This window comes from Mesoplodon bidens (assembly GCF_964165515.1).
Source record: "Mesoplodon bidens genome assembly, chromosome: 2".
NCBI lineage: Eukaryota > Metazoa > Chordata > Mammalia > Artiodactyla > Ziphiidae > Mesoplodon > Mesoplodon bidens.
In genome coordinates, this window is record NC_138177.1 from 26,606,095 (window position 1) to 26,618,117 (window position 12,023).

At 36.2% G+C, this 12,023-nt stretch overlaps 1 protein-coding gene across 8 annotated transcripts in view; it reads left to right on the forward strand.

The window, feature by feature from the left end:
• The window catches only part of DCAF6 (DDB1 and CUL4 associated factor 6), a 172,678-nt gene that overhangs the window by 158,765 nt on the left and 1,890 nt on the right, over positions 1-12,023 (forward strand). For all 8 annotated transcript variants that reach the window (XM_081226466.1, XM_081226467.1, XM_081226468.1 and 5 more), the window contains 4 exons: positions 1,794-1,932; positions 3,815-3,971; positions 4,604-4,692; positions 6,627-6,732. In XM_081226466.1, coding sequence (XP_081082592.1) covers positions 1,794-1,932; positions 3,815-3,971; positions 4,604-4,692; positions 6,627-6,732 — 491 coding nt within the window. The remainder of the gene's footprint in view (positions 1-1,793; positions 1,933-3,814; positions 3,972-4,603; positions 4,693-6,626; positions 6,733-12,023) is intronic.

Sequence of the window (12,023 nt, forward strand, 5' to 3'; positions counted from 1 at the left end):
TTTTCTACAGCATACATTTTTAAAAGATGAAATTGCTACATCAAAGCAAATATATGTTTTAAATTTTAATGGATATTATTTAATTTCTCCTCAAAAATATATTGTACTGGAACACTAACATATTGCCAGTGGAATTATAAATTGCTGTAACCACTTTGGAAAATTGTTTGGGAGTATCTGTTAAAGCTGACCATATGCACATACTGTGGTCCAGCAGTTCCATTCCTGGATATATACGCAACAGAAATATGTACATATGTTCGCTAAAGCACTATTTCAGTAATCAAAACCTGTAAACAACCCAATGTTCACCAACAGTTGAATGGAAAAAGTAAATTATAATGTATTTATACAAAGTAGTACTCTACAGCAAAGAAGATGAATGAACTATAGCTAAATTCAACAACATGGATGAATCTTACAAATGTAATATTGAGGTAAAGAAGCTAGACACAAAATATATTTTGTATGATTCCATTTAGTTAATGTTCACAAACAGGCAAAATTAATCCATCATGTTAGAAGTCAGAATAGTGGTTTCCGGTAAGGGGAGCGTATAATGGGAATGGAGGATAGAGAGACTTCTGGAATTCTATTTATTCTCTATCTGTCCTGGAATTCTATTTATTCTCTATCTCTCATACTGGTTACATGGGGCTATTTTGCAAAAATGTATTGAGATACACATTTATGATTTTATACCTTCCTGAATATGTGTTCTACTTCAGTCAAAAGTTTACAACAAAAGGGTGCACTTTTTTATATATAAAACTTTCAAACTCCTACCAGTAGTGCCTATTTTCCTGTATTCTTGCCACTCTGATAGATGTAAAAAATTTTTTAATCTGATAGACATACAAAAAGATCAATTTGTTTTTATTTTTATCTTAATATTAGTGAGGCTGGGCATCCTTCTGTATATTTTTTAAGTCTCTTTCTTCTATAATTTCCCTATTCATGTTCTTTACTTTTTTTCTATTATAGTGTTCATTTTTCATACTGATTTGTAGACACTTTATATATTTTGGATTTTTGGTCTATTATATGGCAAAATATAATGTTTTAAATAAGAAGTTCAAACTAACAAAGTTATTCAGTAACATGTGTTAGGAAAAGTTCCTTCTAATAAAAAAAACTATTCTCTAGTTTTGTGACCAACTCAGTTCTTAGGAGAGTAAAATCATCCTCATTAGCTCCAAATCTGCACTCTAATATGGAGTTCATATAGAATAGATTCTATTTGAAGGCCCTTGTTTTATTCATGTATATTAATATTGTTTTTCTTGACTAGTCTGTTCTTTGCTGAGAACAAACATCTTTAAACAAAATCTCAAAACATAAGTTTATCCACTGAAATTATATGTTAACCTTAGTTTCTTCTTCTGGTTTCTCTTTATGCCTTTACATTTCCTAATATGGAGAGGACAAATAATATTGAATAGGTTTTGTTTTATTTGTAGTAAATTGCATATTAATTTTGTATTATGTTTTTATAAAACAGCCGTTTAAAAAGTGTGCCGCATGCTATTTCCTTTACTCTCTCAACCAGTACCAAATTTCTAAGTGATCTCTTAACTAAAACATTTTGTTTTAGTAACTCAACTAGTCTGATGTAGTCTCACTGTTGTGTCTGCCTCTTTATGCTTTTGGTTGGGGATGCCTTATTGACATAATATTTAGTTTAAATGTCTTCTAGACTTTACCATATTTTAATATTGCTCATTTTCATTCTATAGTGGCCTGTGAATGTTTTTTACTTATTTCTGTTTTTTCTTATAATATGTAATTCATAGACGCTCTGCTGTTGCCCGAATTCAGGAGTTCTTCAGGCGGAGAAAAGAAAGAAAAGAAATGGAGGAATTGGATACCTTGAACATTAGAAGGCCACTAGTAAAGATGGTTTATAAGGGCCATCGCAACTCCAGGACAATGGTACCATATACTCATGACATTCTTTGGAAGAACTGCAATTTCATAATACGAATTCTTTTCCATAATGATTATTTTCATATATGCCAGTGTGATTCCAATATATTAGTGCACCTTCACAGTTATCTCTTTACCCTAATATAGTTCTTTTCATCCTATAATATATTGTGAAAGACCATCATGAAAACTCTACCCTACTGAGGAACTATCATAGAATTTAAAAAATTTTAGCTTGTACAAGTAACCATTGCTTCTTTTTTTTTTTTTTTTTTTTTTTTTTTGCGGTACGCGGGCCTCTCACCGCTGTGGCCTCTCCCATTGTGGAGCACAGGCTCCGGACGCGCAGGCTCAGCAGCTATGGCTCACGGGCCCAGCCGCTCCGTGGCATGTGGGATCTTCCCGGACCGGGGCATGAACCCGTGTCCCCTGCATCAGCAGGCAGACTCTCAACCACTGCGCCACCAGGGAAGTCCCCACTGCTTCTTTTTTGCTCTCTCATACTTGTTGTCTACTTTCCTAGTAGATTTTTTTAGTTCATATTAGTACCCTTTTTTGGCTTTGGAGAGAAAGATTTGGATACATGAAATCCAGGTTCCTTGCAAAATATAGTCAGATTAATCATAACTCTTTTAAAGATTGACAAGTAAAAATTTGTTTTAGTCACCTTGTCTTTCTAGACTTTAATTTCCTCATCTATGAAATAAGAATAGACCAGATCATCTCTAAGATCTTTTCAAGTTTTTATAACCCAGAAGTCTATATACCCAATGCAATATTAACTGTTTACTAAGAGAATCTTGTGAGATGATTAACATAACTGTTACTCCAAACCATTCATATCTAGAAAGTGTTCTCATATATTCATTGAGTTATCAAAAAGTATCTACAGAATCAGTTTTAATCTGCTTTCTTTAGAGTCAAGGCAAAAAGTAACTTTGGGATGGGGAAATAATTAGCTGTCTCTATAGATATCATTGGTAGTAATAATTTAATCATTCTGGAAAGCACACTTATTATTAATAGAAGTAACCAATTTATATTTCTTGCATTTTGCCAGTTAAAATTTTGGATGAAAATAATTAGGGACAGGAATGGAAAAAAAAAGACTAGTAAATATAAAACTAATGTAATTCCAAGTAACAACAAAATTGGCTCCCCTCCTTTGCTTTGCCAAAAATAGCAAAGTAGCAGCTGTACATAAAATGATTTCGAAAATTCTGATATGAAGTACAAAGGTTTTTGATGGTTCATTCATGTGCATCTGCTGAAAACTTCCATCATAACCGTTCTAACACATCCTTTGTCTCATGGCTTCATAAAAGTAAATACGTATTTATATCTTTCCTTCTTGATTGTGAGAGCTTCTAACAGCTAATAAAAAGATTGGTACTTTTTGTTCTTTTGGCATAAAGCAAGATACAGGAGGGAACAATTCATTTTTTTCTATGAGTTGTTATTATCTTGTAAAAGCTAAAATGGAACCGTTTTTGGAAAGTTCAGTAACATATATATATATGTTTCCATTATACTGTTCAAAATGCAGAAATCCCATTCATTCATTTATATATTCATAACATATTGTTATTAACTCAGTTAATAAGTTATTAACTCAGCACCTACTGTGTGCCAGGTACTGTTTCAGGCACTATAAATATAGCATTGAACAAAACAAATCCCTGTCTTCATGGGGGACTTTTCATTACTTACTGCCACTTTATCCCTGCTGATAAATCTCTATCATGATTTCAATATACTAGAAGACAAAGGCTCTCTTCAATTTTTTATTTTCTGAGCTAATTAATTGTTTTAACTTGAGAATAGAATAAATCTTTTTTAATAACTTTGATTTGAATTCTCTTATCATTTCCTTTTTTTTAACCCTTAGATAAAAGAAGCCAATTTCTGGGGTGCTAACTTTGTAATGAGTGGTTCTGACTGTGGCCATATCTTCATCTGGGATCGTCACACTGCTGAGCATTTAATGCTTCTGGAAGCTGATAATCACGTGGTAAACTGCCTGCAGCCACACCCGTTCGACCCAAGTAAGATGACCTTTTATAAGGCAAGGGCTAGAAATCATTAGTATGATTAATCAGCTTCAACTTTTTCCTAGTTGTTAATATAAAAATAATCCAAATTATCCTAGTAGGCAGCCACTAGGGTCAAGTATTGCTATTTGTGGTTTAAAACAAAAAACACTTATAACCTGCTTTTGGCAGAACATATGGGGAAATAGGTTAAAGAGTTTATACTCCTAAGAGTGCTTCTAAGTTTTATCAGCTGTAAGAGGTTTGGCTGATTGAACTTTTCACTACTTAACCAAATTGAACCTCCAAGCCTTTTAGTCTTCACATGTCTGAATTAATTTACCAGAACAAAGGAGCATTGGCTTGTTCTTGCCTTCCATTTGAAATTGCCCGTGTTTCTCATAAAAGAGCAGTAAATAAGAAAAAAATTTGAGTGATTTCAAGACAGTCTTAAAATTGTGTTCTAGAGTAACTTTTAGGAAATCTTCAAAATAATATTCTCAGTTAACAATTAAATGTATCAGTACAATTTCCATTCTAACTCAATTTTGCTGAACATAAACATACATGCATATATACATTATAAATTTACATGAATTAATGGCATATTTCTAAGCTTTATATTAATGTGAACATTTTATTTCTAGTTCTAGCCTCGTCTGGCATAGATTATGACATAAAGATCTGGTCACCACTAGAAGAATCAAGGATTTTTAACCGAAAACTTGCTGATGAAGTAAGATTTTTATTATACTTATTATAGAACATATGTCACTTTGTTCCTGAACTGCTGTTTTAAGAAGAATCAAAGCAGCTCATTTTGTTATTAGTTGGTAACATAAAACAAGTTAATTCATTTAATGAGGTCAAATTTTAAGAAAAAGAAAAGTCAAGAATAAAACATGCCCACAATACTAGAGAGGTAAAAATTGGAATATTATTTGGATAAGTAGAATATTGATTATTGGTAGTAACAGATATAGTATATTGTTGTTTAAGAAAAATAGGTTGACTATTTGTGCTTATTGCAATGAAGAATCATTAAAAAAAAACCACTATGTCCTTTTAAGAAAATAGTTTTACTATAGCTGTTCTCCATAATCATAGCCAAATAGGTAGCAGAACAAACGATTGGAGACTCTTTTCCTTTATGATTATATTTTAAGATTTCCTCAGCTTCTGAAGCTACTGTTATATCACTAGTTTTCAAACTGAGTTCTCTGAAGCTCTAGGTTTTTTACAGGATTGGAAGCAGGAAGATGGATGATATGAAAGCTAAACCCTGGGCATTTCCTTCCCAACTGCAATGAGGGTTTTCATTTTTGGGTTTCCATATAAGATTTCTTATGAAAATAAGGATCCACTGCATTAATCCGCTGCTAGCTAACTGTTGAACTTCTGTGAAGAGGGGAGTGCAACTAAGGTTAATACTACCCCCTCTTAAAACAATAAAATAAGAGTTCATTGCTAAAAATATTAATGAGTTGGAAAACTAGTTCTCTAGACCAAGGTTGACAGTTCACAGTGAAATTCCCACATATACTTTTACTCGTTTAATAGACATATAGAAGACACATGGTGTATGTCAGGCACAGTGCTGAATTTACAAAGATAAACCCTTCCTTCAGAACTTAAAAGACTAGTGGAAAAAACAGACATATAAACAGCTAGAATATAGTGTGCTCAGTGTCAGAGATGTACACATAGTGTTTTGGAAGCCTGTAGAAAGGAACAGCCGTGCTTCCAAATGGAATAGATGGGATGGGAAGGTCTTCACAGAGGAAATAAGAATTGGACTGAGTTTACCAGGCATACAAGGATCAACGGAACATTTGAGACAGAAGGATCAGCGTGTTTCAAGTTACTGTAAGGTAAATGAACCACCAGTGTGCTGAAACCTAGAGGACACATATGAAAGCAGCTCAGTTGGACTAAAAAGCTAGGTTGGGGCATGGTTGTGAAGGGCCCTGTCGGGCACCCCCATGAGTTGAAAACGTATTGTAATGCCACTGGGGGACTGCTGACCAGGTTAGCATCTTCTTCTTCCTCTCATGCTTTCCTTTCTTTCTTCCTGTTTTTCCTTTGCCATGACCTTCGCTTTTCCTCTCTTTTTTCCTTTGCCTGTGATTATACATTAGCTCCCTAGGTGTTCATGGATGTTCATTTAGTCCAATTCTTGGTACTTAAGACACAATTCATTGGTAACTCTTATCCGAAGGTTTATTTTTCAAGATTACTTTGCTTCAGTCAAGGTAACATTTTTCTTGAGGGACCCAAGTGACCCAGGGATAACAATTTAACACTACTCTGTCACTAGAAGTATCAGTTCTACTAGATGGGAAAATAATAAGCAGACACAAAGTAGACTGCTCTGGAAAACAAATTATAAGTAAAAATAAATTGAACTCTTGAATGTTTTAAGTAGCCTCAAGGTTTGACCTTTGTCTTTCTGCCAGTTGAAAGAGTAGTGTTCTCTGATCTTACTCTGTCGAATGCAAGTTAAAGTAATTATTTGGCACTGAGTAGCCTTAAGGTGGAAATGTAGACATAATATAGATACATATGAAGAATGAAATAATTCCTGCTAATTTTTTACTGTTCTCCTAATCTCTAAGGAAAAGGTACAGTTACCCTGTGATCTTTGACATGGTTATTTAACTTGCCTCATAGGTTATAACTCGAAATGAACTCATGCTGGAAGAGACTAGAAATACCATTACAGTTCCAGCCTCTTTCATGTTGAGGATGTTGGCTTCACTGAATCATATTCGAGCTGGTAAGAACTGTCAGTGTACTATTAAAATCATTATTATATTTGAAAAACATTATTATTTAAGATCTACTTTAAAGGGATTTATTTTTAAGAAAAAGGGACTTCCCTGGTGGTCCGTTGGTTAGGACTCCGAGCTTCCACTGCAGGGGGCATGGGTTCGATTGGTTGGTAAGGATAAGATCCTGCGTGCCATGCAGCACAGCCAATAAAGTGAAGTGAAGTGAAGTAAAAAGTAAAAGTAAAAAGTAAAGTAAAAATTTCCTTAAATTACAAAATCAAGGCAGCTTAACTTTTTTTTTTTAACACAAGAGAAGTTTATTTCTTGCTGACATTAAGTCCTCTCAGAGGGAACAGGTACATGGAAGGCAGCTTAACTTTTGAACGAGGAGTTCTATGAATTCTTGACCTTAGTACAGTAATTTATATCCCCATGAGCCAACTTTATTGAAAAGTGTCAAAGTGAAAAGATGAAGTCACTTGAAAACTTTTATCAGCTGTGCTTTTCTTCTCAGAGTGGAAGATCATACCATAAACCTTAAGATACGTTATAGTAAGTACCCTTTAATGGTAGGTTTGGTCAAAATCAGCCACAGCCCAGACAAAAATAAATGTTAACGTATTACTACAGAGGTTGAAACAGATAGCTCAGTATGTTTTTTTCAGTATTTTTTTTGTTTTAGATGGTAAACTGTGAGGTTCAGTGCCACAGATACAAAATTGTGTATATTACAACTAATATCCAAGAAGGAATGGAATAACCTGTGTTCATAACAGTAGAAAATATCCAGTATCCATTATAAACAAAGTGTTTATCACTCTTCACTGATATCACAAATTTCTTCATATGTTGGGTATTATTTAATAATAACCACCACCACCATTTACGGAATACCTGTAATGTATCAGGCAATATACCAATCATTTCACAGATTTATCCTCAGTTAGCTGCAGCCCTTTACAAAGTAGATTATTTGTAATAACTCACCCCAGGTCACATAACTGATAAATGGTAAAACCTGAATTTGAAACTAGCTTCCAAGCACTCATTCCCCTTTTACCTACAAATTTCACTTTCGGGAACACGTTCAAGTCATGGATAAGACATGCAGTCCTCTGGATGACCTGATCTCAAACTGCTTTTCTAGTGCATTCTTTCCTTCTGTATCCACTCTGGCCCTCTCTGAATTTTGGGGTACATCAAAGTCTTTCCCAACTCAAAGGTCTTTATAATCATGATGTCCCCTCCCATCCTCACTCTTTGTTAGGATAACTTCCATTTCAGACCTTCAGGTCTATATAAGCAGTAGATTATGTATCACTTTCTCAGAGGGTGGGGAAGGGAGAGCTAAGTATTCCAGGCAAAATAAAGAGTATGTAGCATTTGTCTAAGTCCTGGAGGAGAGAGACTGTAGTACATCTGAAGAATTGAAAGAAGCCCCTTATGTCTGTAATTAAAAGAGCTGGAGAGAAAATAACCCTCAAATTGTAAATATTAACTATTACAAGGAAAGAGTGAACATTTCAAATAGTCAAAACAAAAAATAAACCTAAAATGTAAACAGAAAATGTTGGTAGTCCAACAAAATATTATTGTAGTACTTCTAATCACTGTTAACATCTTTTGATCTATTTTCTTCAGTAACAATCAGTAACCTTTAAAATTCACTTGGATTTCAGATTTGAGGAGGCAGCATTTTATAGAACAAGAAAAACATTTGCTGATTATGACAACTAAAATTTGCTTGTTCTTATGAAGAGTTCATCTGGTGAATGGTTCTTCCTGAGTTTTCCTATAGGAAACTAATTCTCTTTTCATTTGTGCAAGAATCTGTTTTATTTTTTCTAATAAATTTATTTATTTATTTATTTTTGGCTGCATCGGGTCTTCATCGCAGTGCACGGGCTTCTCATTACGGTGGCTTCTCTTTGTTGCGGAGCACGAGCTCTAGGCGTGTGGGCTTCAGTAGTTGCAGCACGCGGGCTCAGTAGTCGTGGCTTGCAGACTGCAGGCTCAGTAGCTGCGGCGCACGGGCTTAGTTGTTCCTCAGCATGTGGTATCTTCCCGGACCAGGGCTCGAACCCTGCATCGGCAGGCGGATTCTTAACCACTGCGCCACCAGAGAAGTCCAAGAATCTGTTTTAAATAGGTGCTAATGTGTCAATGGTTTGTTAATAGTTGTTACCATCCTTCTTTGATTTTAGAATTAGATGTTTTATAATATAAAGTTTCCCTTTCTTCTATTTCTTTTTGTCAGCAATCAAGGTTTATTCAACTTAACTCACCCTCTTGTTTCTCTTAGGTAAAAGACTAGATAGAAAAAGGTACCCAAGAGTTTGTATTTCTGCTGCTTTTATCCTTAAGATGTCTAGTCATTTGATGAGTCAACTACTCCTTTCCTCTCCTTCCCTTCATTGTCCTGTATTCCAAGTACAACAATGCCTGTGTATTCAAGGAGAGTTAGTAATAGACTTTGGTCATGGAAGCACAATCTAGCCACAGAATGCTTCAGCCTTTCCATTACTCCACAAGGCTTCCTGGGAAATCAGCTCCATCCTGCTTAAGCTGTGCTTTTTAATGAAGAGTGCACTTTAAACCCCCTTTTTAAAACTACAAATACCTGGTTCCTATCCATTAAAGATTCTCATTCATTTCATCTGAATAGGGTTTGAGCTCCTGCATTTTAAAAAAGCAACCAAAATTATTCTCATGAATGCTGTACTAAAGACTTTTAGTCTAGGCAACTTCTTGAGAGAGAAAGGCAGTTCTGAGATTCCTAGAAGTTTTGACAGGCTTTGGAGAGATGGTGTGTGAACCATTCTAATCTTTTCTAAAATCTTTTCTAAAAATCTGATCAATTTACTCCCCTCCTTAAAATTCTCCTGGGCCTCCTCGTGCTCTTAGGATAGAGTCCAAATATGTTAACATGATTTATAAAACCCTGAAGCATCCCTTTATACATCTGGACCTTGGTACATGTACATCTAGATAGCCATAGTGTTCTCCACGATGGATCTATAGAGCGTAACATCATATTGAGCTCACAGGCACTTACCCAGTCATACACAGATTCACTCCATCAATTATGGTAGCTTTACTCCAGAATATTATCCGTATTCATCTACCTTGGTCTCCCTGTTTCTGCTCTCGCCTTCATACAATCTGATTTCCACAGCACAGAGGGAGCTTTTTAAAACACAGGTCAGGGACTTCCCTGGTGGCGCAGTGGTTAAGAATCTGCCTGCCAGTGCAAGGAACATGGGTTCGAGCCCTGGTCCGGGAAGATCCCACATGCCGCGGAGCAACTAAGCCTGTGCGCCACAACTACTAAGCCTGCGCTCTAGAGCCCGCAAGCCACAACTACTGAAGCCCACACACCCTACAGCCCATGCGCTGCAACTGCTGAGCCCACGTGCTACCAAAGCCCGCAAGCCTAGAGCCTGTGCTCCGCAACAAGCAGCCACCGCAATGAGAAACCCACTCACTGCAACTAGAGAAAGCCCGCACACAGCAACGAAGACCCAACACAGCCAAAAATAAAAATAAAACGTGGGTCAGTAAACTTTTTCTTTAAACGGCCAGATAGTAAATAGGCTTTGTGGGCCATGTGGTTTCTGTTGCAGCTACTCATTTCTGACATTGTGGTGCAAAAGCAGCCATAGATAATGTGTAGATCAAGGGCATGGCTCTGCTTTAATAAAACTTTATTTACAGAAATAGGCTGTGGGAGGATTTGCCCAGGGGCCATAGTTTGCTGACCCACTTTTTAAAAATATACATTAGGTTATGTCACCCTTGCTTAAAAATTCTCAGGGACTCCCCAGCTGCTCTTAAAATAAAACCCAGACTTCATACGCTGATCTACATGACCTAGACCTGCCAGCCACTGAGTCGACACATTCCCGTTTTCTCCTCGCCCACTACATTTCAGCCATAGATGGCTACTTTCCTCCTCCTCAGATTCATCAAGCTTGTTAGCATATTTAGGACCTTTTCACTGGCTGTTTCCTCTGCTTTTTAGGCAACTTCATCCCCCAGCTTCACTAATAATTGAACATACAATTGAGGTCTCAGCTCCAGTGTTACCTCCTTAGAAAAGTCTTCCCTAGTCGCCCAGTGTGAAGTTGTTTCACGTGCCTTCTCACACCCTCCTTCTCATTCAGTTACTCTCTGGTCATTGCCTGTTTCATCAAGTACTTATTCTAACTTCATTTCTTTATTTTTGTCTTGCTACACAGATTAAAGGAGAAAAATACATTTCTTATTTTCTGTTTTTCTCCTCTAGAAAGTGAGCTCATTAAGACCAGAGACCTAGTTTGTCTTATTCACAGATGGATAGCTAGCTTCTAGAACAGTGCCTAGCATATAATAGTGTTTTGTGAATGAATGGGTGAACGAATGAATGAACTTCTAGTACCAAATCTCTAGCTAACGATGAGTCTTGTATTGACTCTGTTTTGTTGGAACACAGGTTTCCTTGGGGTATTTTTTCATATCTCCCTTGTCCCCTCCCCACACCCCAGCAAACTTAGTATCTCTTCATATCTTACCTTTTCCGATCAAAAATAATTTCTTGAAGAAATATTTCTAACAGAATTACAGGAACCTTTCCACAAATGTAAACCTTACTTACAGGAGCAATTTGGTGTTGCCAACTTTTGAAAACAGTGGATATAGAAGTGATTATTTCTAGCTTTCATTTAAAAGAACACAGTGTTCTCAGATCTCCAACCAGAGATTTGTGAAAGTGTTGAACTGCTTAGCAGTTTTACTACCTCAGTAGCACTTTGTGGACAGAAAGATTTCATTTAATTTATTCTTAGAAATTGGGTTTATATTCTGAGAGACATGACTCGGCAGCAGTTAAGTGAGAAGGATTTGAGAGACAAACAACTGTTCCGCCCTCTTCCTCATGCCAGAAGCCACTGTCAGTTACTGTGTGACCTATATAAGAGACTCTGTGGGCCCTCACTCGACTTCTTATCGCTTGCTTTGGACTCTGCAGAATTCTAATGTCTGCTGTAAACTCCTTGATTTGAAGGCTGTGACATTTCCTCCTTCCCTTCCATTTCCCCATCTTCATTCGTAAGTGCGACAACCAAAAAGAATTTGGGTCACCCTACACATTTTGAAATAGGCTGACAGTGCTGCCTCATGCTCCACTAATATGACAGAATAGGTTTGTTGAATGTAGTCGTTGTATCCTATTCATGATACTCTAGTTAAGCAGAATAGCAACTTCATGTTTTTTCTCTCATGGAAGTATATCACACAATAAAAATAGTGTAATCTCCTT